The sequence below is a fragment of the Rhinolophus ferrumequinum genome, chromosome 2 (assembly GCF_004115265.2).
Source record: "Rhinolophus ferrumequinum isolate MPI-CBG mRhiFer1 chromosome 2, mRhiFer1_v1.p, whole genome shotgun sequence".
NCBI lineage: Eukaryota > Metazoa > Chordata > Mammalia > Chiroptera > Rhinolophidae > Rhinolophus > Rhinolophus ferrumequinum.
The window spans coordinates 70767886-70782197 of record NC_046285.1 but is presented as its reverse complement, the minus strand read 5'-3'; the positions used below and the strand labels follow the sequence as shown (position 1 = coordinate 70782197).

General features: G+C 41.5%; 1 protein-coding gene across 1 annotated transcript; it reads left to right on the top strand.

Annotated features, from left to right (window-relative positions):
- The first annotated feature begins 352 nt into the window (after positions 1–352).
- TMEM212 (transmembrane protein 212) lies at positions 353–13444 on the top strand. Its single transcript, XM_033121494.1, is given in 4 exon segments — positions 353–452; positions 455–510; positions 9341–9400; positions 10859–13444. Coding segments are annotated over 4 exon segments (621 nt in total). The 3' UTR covers positions 11264–13444.
- Positions 13445–14312: the final 868 nt, after the last annotated feature.

Sequence of the window (14312 nt, the reverse complement as noted above, 5' to 3'; positions counted from 1 at the left end):
AAGTGGTCACTGCCCACAACAGGGTAGAATGAAGGGAATGAAGGCCGTAATCCAAAACGAGGCATGATTTCTCTCTCTCTCTCTGTCTCTCTCTCTCTCTTTCTTTCTCTCTCTCTCTGAAGTAAATCAGTCTGAGAATTTATTTTGTCAAATCTATGTCAAGGATTATTGCATTACACATTATTATCGTAGGTCAAACAAATTAGAATCTTGTTTCCAAGAAGATCAACAGTCCACATGTGTCATGGCTACTGTCTCTAAGAAACTTCTGTTTGTTGAGGCCTGACATCCCCTCATGTTTTGGTAACAGAACATCGTTGAGACCAAGGAAGGACCCAAGGCACAGAGGAAAATGCAGGGCCTATACCAGGCTGCTGGCCGGATTCTCATTACTCTGGGGGCTCTCAGTGTTTTATCTGGAGTTGTTGCTTTCTTCCCAGTCTTTTCTTACAAGCTTGGTTCACGGGATTGGAGTGTCTGGATGCTTGTCCCATCTGGAATGGAGCTTTGGTAGGAAAATATTTTATTACATTTGTTGAGAGAATCCAGAAAGGAGGAAGAGAAAAAAGAAACAGAATAACATATCCTTCTAAAGTTTTCCAACAATATGAAAAAGTCAAAATTCTACAGAAAGTCAGAATTTACCTTAGACACTGATTTCTATCAGTTGTGTTTTAAATATAGGATTAAAAAAATCATTTAATCGTGTGTACCTCTTATATTATGTATTCTATAATGAAATGAAATATTCAAGAAATTCTTTTAAAGTTATTTAATGTTAATCTTGTTACCTTGATAGTTTGAGAAATTAGAATCTCTTGAAATCTGAATTTAGAAAAAAAAAATATCAACCATGAAAAATAATTTAAAAATGGAAAACAAAGTAAAATAATTCTCAGGCTAACGCTTTCATTGGAAATGCTGACGTGTTCTACACAACCCAGATTTGCAAGCTCCAAATCTTAGTTCTCCCTCCTTTTTGTTTGCACACAACTGTTTGACCTGAAAATAATTCAAGAAGCTGGGTGATGGACTTCACTAACTTCGCAGTTCCCTAGGAAAGTGTTCATGTGCCAAGCACAAGTCAGCACCAAGTAGGTGCTCGATGTCTGCTCATTGACTGCTTGCACAGGTGAAGGTTCTGACTGGTACCTCAGTTCCATGGATCAAAAAAGTGAGCACAGCTAGCCCTGTGAATAGGTGACTTGGGGGTGGTATGACTTAAGAGGAGTTAGAGTCCCGCAAATGCAATAAATCTTTCTCTCATTGTTTCCGCTATTACCTGACATTCACCACTGAAGACTAGAGAATTCAATTGTGAAGCCTTTTGATTTTAAGGAATTTCCTATTAAAATGTAACCACTCTCGGGAAGGGCAACGTTTTAAGTCTTTTTAAAAAAATCACACTTTAACTGAGATGTTACCTAAGAGTGACACCCTCGGAAATATAATTTAAATTTATTTATTTAATAAATATGTATTGATTGCCTACTACATGCTTGAGTTACAATGGAGAATAAAGCAAGTTCTCGATATTAATAGAACTCGGTGCAATGGGGTCTGAATGCTGGTGTGCAGATTGGAGCAAGTTGGATGGTGGGGTTGTGGATCTGACTGGGAGACCGTTTGATGGTGTTTTTCTTTCTTCTTGTCTTTTTAAATACATTCTTTTATATCTACCACCCCAGTCTTGGCCCTTTGCTCTTTTCCGCAACACCTACCCAAAACGATATGTTTGTTCATTCAAAGAAATGTTTATTAACATCTACCAGAATGCAAAAATGGCAGTTACACTTAGTTGAGCAGCTCCTAAACCTTCTGTTGACGACCCAAAGTAAGAAAAACATTTTATATCTGGAATGTACATAATTACATCCATATATTTTTCTCTAGATAAACAAATAGATATGGATATATACAAATAACTAGATGTATATAACAAAAATTTCGCAAATCCACACCTTTCTACATGAAATGAATACTGATATTTTCTATGCTATTTAATTTTTAAAATTCTGACTTCAAAACTGATCCAAAGTTTAACAAAACCATGATTATAACCCAAACTTGTGTCCCTTTCTTCTTATGTTTTGCCTATCCCACAAAGTTTATCATAATATAGTCAACAGATATATTGGTGGTTTGATTAGCCTCACAAATTATTTGAATACTTGTATGCTTGTTGTAGAACAAACATCTGTTTTCCAATTAGACCCAGAGAAATAATACGCTATGTCTCCAGCATGTAGCTCGTTGGTGGCTGTTTTACTTTGAGAGTGACAGCGTAGGGGAGTGGAGTCGGAGAGGTGGGACTTGGGGAGGTGGGCCCTTGTTTAGGTCCCGACTTGGACGTTCTTGGTATGTAGTCAGGAGCAGGACCCCCACTCAGCCAGTTCCCCACTGCTTTGCCTATAAAATGGGGGCTTTTACAGGTAAAAAGAGCCCGTGTGAAACTGTCTAACCCTAAGATGCTCAGAGAGAATGCAAACTATTTGAATAAACATTGTGCGATATAGAGCTTTGGCGATTTTAAAGCCCTATACAAGTGCTAGTTAGTAGGATGCCTTTGGTCGGCACCCTCTCTCTCTGTCCAAAACTCCTGTTCCTAATCCCTTCACTCCTAACACACTCTCCCATTCCAGTCCCTGATGACTTGCTGAGTTCCCCATCCTGTTACCGCCTGGACTTCATCTCCTACAACTCACCCTTAGCTCATTTCTTTCCCATCACGCTGACTCCTTGTTGTTTTCAAATATGCCAAGGTGTTTCTGCCTCAGTGCCTTTGTACTGCCTGTTCTCTGCCTGAAGCCTCTTCCCACACATGGCTCATTCTCTAACATCTTTAATTCTTTGAACAAATGTTTTCTCACTGATGCTTTCCGTCGTTATCCTATTTAAAATTGCAAACCTCCCCTACAATTGGCATTGCCAGTCTCTCATACCCTGCTCTGTTTTCTTCCCTCCGTAGCCCTTATCACCATCTAATATACTGTATAATTTACTTATTTATTGTTTGTTTTTCCCTCTAAAGTATATTGTACAAGGGCAGGGATTTTTCCTATTTTGTTTACAGCTACATTTCCAGCACTGTGGAACAGAGTGAGTCTCATACTAGGTGTTCAATAAATATTGTTCAATAAACATCATTGAATAAGTGAATAAATCCCATGTTCTCCATGCTGGTGGGACAGAATTCCTTATATAGCTGAACTCTGATTAGGTTGCAAAGACTGAAGGTCAAGCTGGTATTTATACTAAAGCAGGAAAAAAATCCTCAAGAAGAGGAAAGCGATAAGAATGCTCACTCTTTCGATCAAGTTTAAATTTGAAATGTGATTTTTTTTTTTTTCCTACTGAGTTTCCTAGTGAACCACAGCTCTGTCTGATCAGGGTCAACTTCAAAAGGTCTCTGACTCATTTCACAACCTTCCTTACCAGTCATTTCTCAACTTGCCTGCAAAGTGTATCTTCCTCTGGTGGAAAGATCATTTGTAGACTTCAATCATATTGACCTTGCCTTGTGCAAATGACTCCACATCTCTTTGGAGACTTGTAAGATATAGATTTTCACAAGTGGCACAGTGCTGTGTATTTGTTCAGTGTCTTTCATTCAAGGCTTTCTACATTCTTCACAAATATTGATCCTCAGACTCTCCTATTCTACCAGCCACACGATAAGCACTTTTCCTAGAATTTCTGAACTAGTTATTTAAAGGCATCAGCTGCCAGAAACTATGCGGCATGGAGATTATAGCGCCTTAAGGACTGAGCTCTACTTTAATCCTGGAAAACTTGGCTTGTAGATCAAACTCTGATGAAGACACTGAAGTCCAGTGAGTTGCACAACATCTGAAGCCTGGAGGGGTCCAGTGACGTGACCAATGGTGAGCAAAAGTGCTGTGCCCAGAACCCTGCTTAGAGACTGGAAGCTGGGAGGAAGGTGGGGCTAGACCTACCCGTGTAGCCCCCGGTTTCTCCTCTGTCAGAGAAGGGACTTGATTTCACCATCACTCAAGCCTCTTACAGCTTCCACAGTCCTGTGATTTCCAACCACCTCATCGTCAATTTTCTACTTAGATAGCCTAAGCATCTTTAAGCTCAGCTTGTCAAAGAACCATCATCATCAATGTCATCGTCTTCATCACCTTACCACCAAAAGCAACAATGTATTCTCCTGATTTTCTTGTCTTTAAATCCAATTTCAAACCTTGGAGTGATATTTGACTTAATCCTTTCCTCTTAGTTAGGACTTCTCAAACCGGAATGTGCATACGAATCATCTGGGGATCTTGTTGAAATGAAGACTCTCATTCAGTCAATCTGGGGTACAGCATGTCTGACAAGTCCCCAAGGGCGCCACTGCTGCTGGTCCCAGGATTGAGCTTCGGGCTGCACTGCCCTAAACCAGCCCACTCGCAGCACCACTCCCACCCCACCACAGCCAATTGGTACTGAAGCCCAGCAATTAAGTTCATTCTGCCTGAGCACTCTGGCCAAAAACATTTTGCATGATCAGGGATTTCAAGTAAAGAAAGGAATTAGTTTATTAGACTTGGCCAATCCAGAGATGGGTGAGCTTGTGTCCTGAAAGACACAACTCTCTGATGGCACGTAGGTTACAGATTATTTAGAGCAAAATCACAAGATACCATGGATTAGGGGTTCAGGGCTGTGTTAGGAGCTGGTGGGTCAGAGGTGATATAAGGTTAATAAATCATTTCTGTAAGTCTTTTTTTTTTTTCAATTACAGTTGACATTCAATATTATTGTATATTAGTTTCAGGTGTACAGTATAGTGGTTAGACATGTATATAATTTAAGAAGTGATCCCCCAATTAATCTGGTACCCACCTGGCACCATACATAGTTATTACAATATCACCAGCTAGATTCCCTATGCTGTACTTTACATCCCTGTGACTATTTTGAAACTACCAATCTGTACTTCCTCATCCCTTCACATTTTTCACCAAGCCCCTCAAACCCCCTCCCATCTGGCAACCATCAGTTTGTTCTCTGTATCCCACTCTACTTCTGTTTTGTTTGTTTGTTTATATTGTTCTTTAGATTCCACGTCATTTCTTCAGGTATTAAGGTCAGTTCTGGAGTCCAGAACTGGTTTCAAGGAGAGGTAGCCAAGGGGTCCTCCCGCTTTATGGCCCAGGAGCTGAAAGATAACTTAGATTTTCACGATGTTAGATGTTATCGTTAGCCTGCCAGAGGCTTACACCTTATGACCATTAGTCAGAACCAGGCTATTGTCTTCTGCCACCTCAGGGGTCAATGACCATCAGGGTAAGAGAGACTAAGGGCAGGTCAGTAAAGTATGCCGAGAGAAGAAGGAGGAAAAAAATGATTGTTTTAAAATGACAGTTTCAATCAAATCAGAATTATGAGGATCCTTGGTTTCATAATCAGTTGCCAAGGAAGTTTTCTTTTCCCTATGAGGCATATCCTTCTGCTTTCCTCTCTCTTATTATCATTGTACACACCACCCAACTCCTTACGTCTTCCCACCGCTGCCCAGGTTTTACGCCTAGACCAACTGTGGGAATCTCTCCATTAGTGGGTCCTAAAATCAATCTACTGGATAGCTAACAGCATGTATAAAACGTGAATCGCATCAGAATAGAAGAATAGAATAGAACAGAGAATACTAGAGTGTCTCACACATAATAAGGGTAATATTATTATTTTGTTTAGATATAAAAATGTAACTTGACCATGATGCAAACTATATTTCTTACGGTGGGTAGAGGTTAAAAAAAAAAAGTCTGAAGACCAAGATCCCACAGAGACCTCTAGGCCTCCCTGCGTTCCAATCCAGCAGGCATGCAACCACCGGCTCATCTTTCTAAACCTCTGCTATGTCAGTCTAGCTCCTTCTTCAAAAACCTTTAGTGTTGCTTCATTATCCAAAGCCCAGATATATTAGCCTGAATCTTGAGGCCTTCTGCAACCTGGCCTCACATGGCTTTCAAGCCTGATTTCCTCTTCTTCTTCGCCAAGAACCTACAATGGGCTCGTCGCTCACTGTCTGCCAAGCCTGACTACTACTTTCCCGCCTTTGCACCTGCTGCTCTGCTGCGCAGACCGCCCTTCCCTCAGCCATCGCCCACTGAAATCACATGTATCCTTCAAACCCACTTCAGGTCCACTCTCCTCCATGGTGCCTTCATCAGTGATTGCTACCCCTGGAGGTGATACCTTGTCACTGAGCTCTTCTCACACAGAAAGCACTCATTCTTCTTGCCTAATTTTGTGGACTTTCTTATACGTGCATTGCTTTCATATCTGGACTGTAAATTCCATTGAGAGTTGGAACCATTATTTGTATAATTATTACTTGGTGAGCTCACTCATCTTATTTAACCTCTCTGTGCCTCATTTTTAAAAGCAGAAGATCTACATCTGAGGGTCATAGTGAGTGAACACAGGTGAAGTGTTTAGTACAGTACCTGGCATAGAGTAAGTGCTCAATAAACGTTCACTGGTATTGTCATTCTTCCAGCTTCACAATGCCTACTATTACACGCCTTGCTCATAGTAGGCCCACACTTGTTCATAGTAGGCCCACATAGTAGACGTTTGCAACTGAATAAATTAGCCCATATTAAAATGATTTCTCTAAACGGTTCTATTTCTGTTGTGACTACTCCCTGCTTCCTTCAATTCATCTGCTTCTGGGAACTGCATCCTTTACTTGAGCAATTTAAAGATTTAGTGGGAGGGCTCACAATTATCATGCAATCAGAGTGTTAGCAGCAACTGTTGCAAAAGTCGAGTACTGTCCCTGGAACTGCCCATCGAGCCAGCCAGTCGACAGCCTGTCCAGAAGAGCGGAGGGAGGGGAGAGCAGGAATGAGCCTCGTCCTGCCACACTCAGACCCTTCCCAAGCCCACACCCCTCTCTGTCCTTCCTCCCAGCCCAACTGCCCTGCTGTGCCCAACTTTGTACCTCTCAGACATCCGTCCCTCTAATTTCCTTTTACCCACTTGACCTTTCTTTCCTAGCCTCAAATCTCCTCCTTTTTTATTCTTTTCCCCTCTCTATCTAAAAACAAAAATTTTACAAAGAAAGAGAAGGGGAAGACTGTGACTCCTGGGGGAATACCTCCCACTCTGTCTCCCATGCACAGCGAGGGGGCACCAGTAAAGAGGGGTGTGCTGGGCTCCTGAGCCACCATCATGCTGGGTGGATTTAGCAAGTTACTGGCATTCATATGCCAGCCTGCTCCATGAAACCTCTTTTTCAAAGTTTTGTGTAAACAAAGCAAAATTCAAGCTGGCAGCTTCAACAGAAATAACAGGCAACTGCAATTCTGCAGCATTTTTCAACTTTTGAAAGGAAAGAAACAGTTCATGCCAAAGTAGTTACAGCAACCTGGAATCTAAGCATCTGATAATGTCAGCTTAGATATCTACTTGGAGTGAAACCAGCAGAGGGGCGTCTCCTCTGCTTTTATCTCCTTTGCTTCTCCTTTGCTTCGGTGTTTCTCTCTCATACAGGAGTGACGTGTCATTTGAGCGCCTTGCCTCTGAAAGCGTAGACTGGCCCCAGGCTTAGTCAGCAGTGTTACAGTTGCTGTTAATAATTCTCCTGTTTTGTTGTACTATTTATGCTGGCTCAACCTCCAGAGGGTCCCTTGGAAACTTTCTTCTTGCAGAATCAAGCCAACCCCTTGACTACAGATGGTTCTGTTTTTATCCATGGGAGTTTTATGGTATGGTGATGCCAAGTCTGGAGTTTCAGGCTTAGCTACATGAGAAGTTCTGTATGAGTGTGTGTGCATGTGTGCGTGCGTGCGTGTGTGTGTGCGTGTGCGTGTGTGTGGTTGTGTGCGTGCGTGCGTGTGTGCGTGTGTGTGTGCGTGTGTGCGTGTGTGCGTGCGTGCGTGCGTGCGTGTGTGCGTGTGCGTGTGTGTGGTTGTGTGCGTGCGTGCGTGTGTGCGTGCGTGCGTGCGTGTGTGCGTGTGTGTGTGCGTGCGTGCGTGTGTGCGTGTGTGTGTGCGTGTGTGCGTGTGTGCGTGCGTGCGTGCGTGCGTGCGTGCGTGTGTGCGTGCGTGCGTGCGGTTGTGTGCGTGCGTGCGTGTGTGCGTGTGTGCGTGTGTGCGCGTGTGTGCGTGTGTGCGTGCGTGCGTGTGTGCGTGCGTGTGTGCGTGCGTGCGTGCGTGCGTGTGCGTGCGTGCGTGTGTGTGGTTGTGTGCGTGCGTGTGTGCGTGCGTGTGCGCGCCCTTTTTCCCCTCTCTCACAAATTCTCTAAACCCAACATTCAACATAAAATGTGCTAGGAAAATGAAAAGCTAGGTCTCAAAACAATAAATATGCCAGACCCACAGCTACAAAAGCAGCATACCACAAAACCACCTTGGTAAAAGCTCTGATTTTTTTCCCCCTTAAATTTGTTGATTCTACACATACAATAAATGTTTATTTCTCTGTCAGAAACCTAAACGGTACTCCTATCTTTAGTCCTGTCCTCATTCTATATCTTATTTCAGGCAGGTCCCTTCCTGGTTTTCTCTCTCAATCTCAGAACATTTGTTGACTGTGAACAAATGATTTATGGGTTGAGAACAAGTGATTCCCAGGCTCAATAGCCACACTCCTTTATCAGACCCGGTTCTGAATCAAAGATGAGCCCAGAATTTTTTTTCCCCCATTATCTGTTGCTCAATTCTGGTGACACCATTCCCTGCTTTGTTTAACTATTTTTATTCTGCACTTTGGGCCTTTTTCCTTCAACGGAGACTATAAAGAACTCTCTTTTCAAAAGCTGGACACCACTGCACCCAGGACAATAAACTCCCCCTCATGCCTTCATTCTAATGATAATCTTCGTTACTTGAGAAACAGGGATCACGTATTTGTATCCCACCAGCAGGCTTTTCAAGAGAAAGCAAATCGTAAAAGATAGTGCTGCAGCCGGGCGGGTTTTCAGGGTTCTGTGACACATTTCCATTCCAGTTCCTCCCATGTGCAATTTTAGCAATTTGTAAGAAAGATGAACAATAGACACTTAATCAAAATAAAACATATGGCAAAGTTTATAAAACCAAACCTTTACTGCAGTGACACCTTACTGTAGCGAACGTTATAATTGTGATGGCAAAGACGACACCAAAAATAAAAAAATAAGCTTGTATAAATCATGCCTTTATGACACTGATGGCCTCTTTTCCTCATTGTCATCACAGCGGAGGAGATGGAGCCATAAATCTATTTAGCCATTTGCTGTTTCTTCTAGTTCATGATAAAGTTGTCAAACTGCGAGACAGAGTGAACTCTTTCCAGAGCTACATTCTATCATGGATGTTATTTTTCCATTTTCCTTTCACAGGCCATCACAGCTGGTGTACTCCTACTGTTGGCTCACAAAGACTGGACCCAGAGATACTTGGTAAATATGTAGACATTGTCGCCGCAAGAAACGCCCAAACCTATAAAGAATTTTTGTAAGATTTTGTTTGAGCCAAAACTGATGACAATTGCTGGGAAGCAAGATCTCAAATGCTGCAGAGCAACAGTGTTGCAGTTTCGTTTAGGCATTTGAAATCGAGGAGGGAATATAAGGAAGATTATATGGAGGTGGGAGAAAGCAAGGCAGAGGTTCGATTACAGGATAAAGATTATTTGCTCTCTTGAGGATGGTTATGATTTAGAAGGAGGGGTCTGAAAAGAGGCATTTCAAAGCTGTGTTAACCTAGATGCACAAGAACAATGGACGAGACTTGCTTAAGGCAAAGATAAACCTTTTATTAAAGATGCCTAGGGTGGGACTATTGGCCTGCCCAGTTAGGCATTTATGATCAGAGCAACCTGTGAGGTTACTTTCTGTCACTGGACTTATCAGTTTTATTAGAGAACCCCCCCCCTTTTTTTTGTCCACAAAATCAAGGAGAATGGTAGAGGGGGTTTGAAGATCAAATCTCTACTAGCTAAGGATGAAACATAGAGAATACAATTTCCAATTATAACGGAATTCTTTCTAATTGATACCTTACTATGATGGATTTCAGTAATAAACTGTTTTCAATGAAAATTTTTTATCTGATTCCCTCTCCAAACATTTTCTACAAGTTCCTGTGATTATTGTAAGTCACTTTTGGGGGGTAACGGGGGAGTGTGTGTGAGGGAACAGAGCCAGTGTTAGTGCTCCTGGATCTCATCTTGAAAAAAATGGATCTATAGGCTCCTCTGCTTTTAATAAGCAGATGCGTTTTTCAAGTCTCAATTCCTTCATTTGGAAACTCCTTCCAATGTTATCTCTTCCCTTAAAAAATGAAAAGTCATGATATCTTGAATTTCAATAGTATTGAGCTAGGTAATCCCACAATATGGGATGATACCTTGATTTGATTATAGAACTTTCTCCCATGGCTACAGCAGTGCTCCTCAAACGTTAAAGTAAGTGTGAATTACCTGGGCATCTGGTTACAATGCAGATTCTGATTCAGTAGATCTGGGTGAGGCCTGAGTTTCTACACTTCTAACAATGTGCCAGGTATGTCTGTGGACCATGGACTCTACCCTGTTAGCAAGGTCCTAGGATAAGGCTGGGATTCTGTTTACTCATCTCTTTTCCCGTCCCAGACTGTTCTCAACATGTGATAGGAGAGAAATAAATATTTGTTGAATAGAATTGATTTCATTTTTGCCCCAGTTGGCTGATGTTATTCTCCCACAGTGTAGACTGGAGAACACAAGGATCTATGGAAAAAGTTGTCACCCATTTCTCCTTTATTTCCCAGGAGGAGAGATTAATACCTGGCATCTCTTTCCTTCTTCATATTGCTAGAAGCTTTTGGAAAATGTAGGTCTCAACGTAACAACACTTTTTTTCTGCTTTATTTTTCAGTGGGAAGCTAGTTTCACCTTTGTGATTCTGAACCTTATGGGATGTCCACTTCATTTTGCAGTAGCCTTGGAATCCGCTCTCCTCGGCCCATATTGCTTCTACTCGTTATCAGGAGTTGCAGGGACAAGTTATCTTGGCTATGCAGTTGCCTTTCCTTTTCCGTATGCAAAATTCCCATCAGTTTGTGTGGACCCGCCACACTATGAAGAATACCACCTGACACTTCAAGCTTTTGACCTGTGCTTGAGCTTTGCCATGCTCTGTGCATCCCTGACAGTGTTCCTCAAGCTTTGTGTAAGACTTATCTGGAATGGACACGTACATGTAAGTTTAGAGGCAGGGGTAGCCAGTTCTCGTCCTGTCCTGAATTCTAAAACGGAAAGTCTGGTGCCTTTCGGTATATAGATATTTAATCAGTCTCTCTTATTCACCACTGTATTCTGTATAACTATGCTAGTCAGTGCCTGGCACATAATAAGTGTTCAATAATTGTTTTTGTGTGAATGAATGGAAATCTGTTGATGTGATAACTGAAGGTATAGTGGCAGGTAGCACCAGCTAACTTTTCTCTTAACCTACAATTTTTTTTAAAAATGACTAATAGACAAAAATACAAAGAGCTTTTTGTGGAAATTGGAAGCATCACCCTTAGTATGTTTCATATTAGTCAAATACAGATACCTTAATTTAGCTTCTATCCAATTCAGAAAGGTATGAATGTTCCTTGGCTAAAAAAGACATACATGAAATTCTCCCACTCTACCTCTACTCCAGACGAGAGGCTGATGTAGGCTAACATCAAAATTTAGTTTTTTAACGTTTTCCAGGAGAGCTAATAATATTGATGATATGATAATAATAGAAATACGAACAGTGTTTACTATGTGTCAGTGTACTTCCCGTTTTACAGACAGTAAACTAAGGCTAAAGAGTTGATATAACTTGCCTGAGATCACATAGCGAATGAGTAGTAGGTCCAGATTCAGAGCGCAGAGCCATTTCTTTTAATCAGGCCAGATTTATTCTGGGTCTCCTTGTCACCCACTCTGCAATCCCTCCTGCTCTACTAGACAATTAATATGCATGGTGCTGGCCTCCAGGAGGATGAGAGCTGGGTCACCGGGAAAAGAGTACTAGTGGTTTCTTATTCTAAATCCTGCAAGTGTTGAGTCTGGGTCACTGCTCTGTGGGTTGAACAGCTTCCCTCTGGAAAGAGATATTTCCCACTGCAAATCCTCATGCTGGCTTTATGACTCAAGTCCGTATTATATTAGGGTCAGGTGAATTGGGGTGACGTTAGCCAATTTTTTTCCAATTTGATCCTATCAACACCAACCAGCAAAGCTGGAAGACAAGATATGACACTTTCAATGCCTTTTGTGATCCATCTTGTGCTCTTGAACTTCTACATAAGTCTGCAAAGGAAATCCTGGACATTGTTAGGAACAGAGTTGATTTTACAAGGAAAGTCACCAAGAGTTGAGGCAAGCAGACCAAAATTACCTACCCCATTGTGTTGCCAGGGCATCTAGGAGTTTAGTACATGAGATTTCTCCCTTGTGGTGAACATCCCTAATTCCTAGAGCCCTTTGTTAAAAGGGGCATATGCCTAGGGGAACCACACATTACACTGTTGGCAGCCATAACCCCTCTGCAGGGGTAGTTAATCAGATACCTGGCTGTCATCTTAGGCATGATACTCACAACATCTTTAATAGGTTTAACATAGGATAGAAGGCAGGGAGAAAAAAATTTTTAAATATATGCAGAACTTGGTAAGCTAGTCCCATGGAGAGCTAAGAGTGGGGCCACCTAAAGTACGTGGGGAGAGAGAAAATTAATTGAAAACAGAGTAGTTCCTCAGCTACAGAGTCTTGCCTTTGCCCATCTTGCTCAGAATACAGTTTCTGCTGTGTGATTTCTAGGCGAGGTACAGTATCCAACACCACTACATGTTTCTCAAAATGGACCAGTGAAATCAGAATCACCCGGGATTCTTGTTAAACCAGATTTCCAGATCTAGTCGAAGACCATTCCTACTATGTCAGAAACTCAGATTGGAGGCAGAGAATGTGTGTTGTTAACACATAACCCAAGAGATTCTGATGAAAGTTCTCTTCCCAGAGTGAGATTATTTTAGTGTCACTTCCAGACAGAATCTCAGTTTTCCCATCTGCGTAGAATGCAGCACTAGTATGGGTGAGAGTTCCAGATAAATTTAATAAGCAGCATGTCTTTGGTGAGTGTTTTTGGATGACTTGACACCACTTAGTGTTTCATTGTGGAGGAGGAGTGGCTGACATAATGGGATATGATGTTCTGTATTAATAAATATATTGCTGCCCCAAGCCCACAAGGAACACATGCAGCCTGAGCAAACCTTTGATACCAGGTAGAAATCTCAGCTCTATTAGGCACAATTTCCAACAGTGAAATAAATGTATTATTTATCAAAACTCTAGAGAACACACAACCTTCTTAGAAAGAAAGGTTGGATCATTTGATGGGATACAGAATTCTACACAGTGATTCTACATTTAATGAATCTCCATATAACGATACTGTTAGAGTCCCCACATGCTAAAAGGGATAAGTAACATTTTAAATTTTTATTAAAACCTATAATAAATATTGTAAAATATGCTGCTGACTCACTTGTTTTATATATAAATACAACACTAAAAATGCTTTTAAAAGCTGCCCTTTTAAGTATCTGCCTGAAAATTAAAGTTCTCTTATGTAAATATAGTATATATCAGGAAATTCAAGAGCTAAGAAAATTTATAAAAAGAAAAAAGTGGTTTTTTTCTTTTTACAAATGGTTTGAAGGAAAGTTTGGGGGAAATTGTAGTTGTACTTTATTTTATTGTAGAATAAAATCAATTTTTTTGAGATACATATGCAACAGTCAATATCATGATGGAAAATACTCACTTCTAACTTCTGTAAGTTCAAAAACATGTTTTTCAGAAACAAATCAAGCACCCCCTTAGGAATCACCACATTCATTATCTTGTTCTCATCCCTGTGCCTTTCGGTTTCATACAATTGAAGTCATCTGGTGTTCCAGTCAGCTTAGGCTGCTATAAAAAAAAAGCACCATAGATGGCACGGTTTAACCAGCACACATGTACTCTCACACTTCTGAAGGCTGGAAGTCCAAGATCAAGGTGCCAGCATGGTTGATTTTGGGTGAAGCCTCTCTTCCTAGCTTGTGGACGGCCGCCTTCTCACTGTGTGCTCACACGGCCGCCCTCGTGCCTGTTCTCGGGGAAGAGCTCTGTGTTCCTATAAGGGCACTAATGCCAGCATGGGGGCTCCATCCTCATGACCTCATCCAAACCTTAATACCTCTCAAGTGATTCACCTCCAAACATCATCACAGTGGGGATTAGGGGAATTAGGGTTGCAACATACAGATTTGGGAGGAGCGACACAGTTGATAGCCACACAG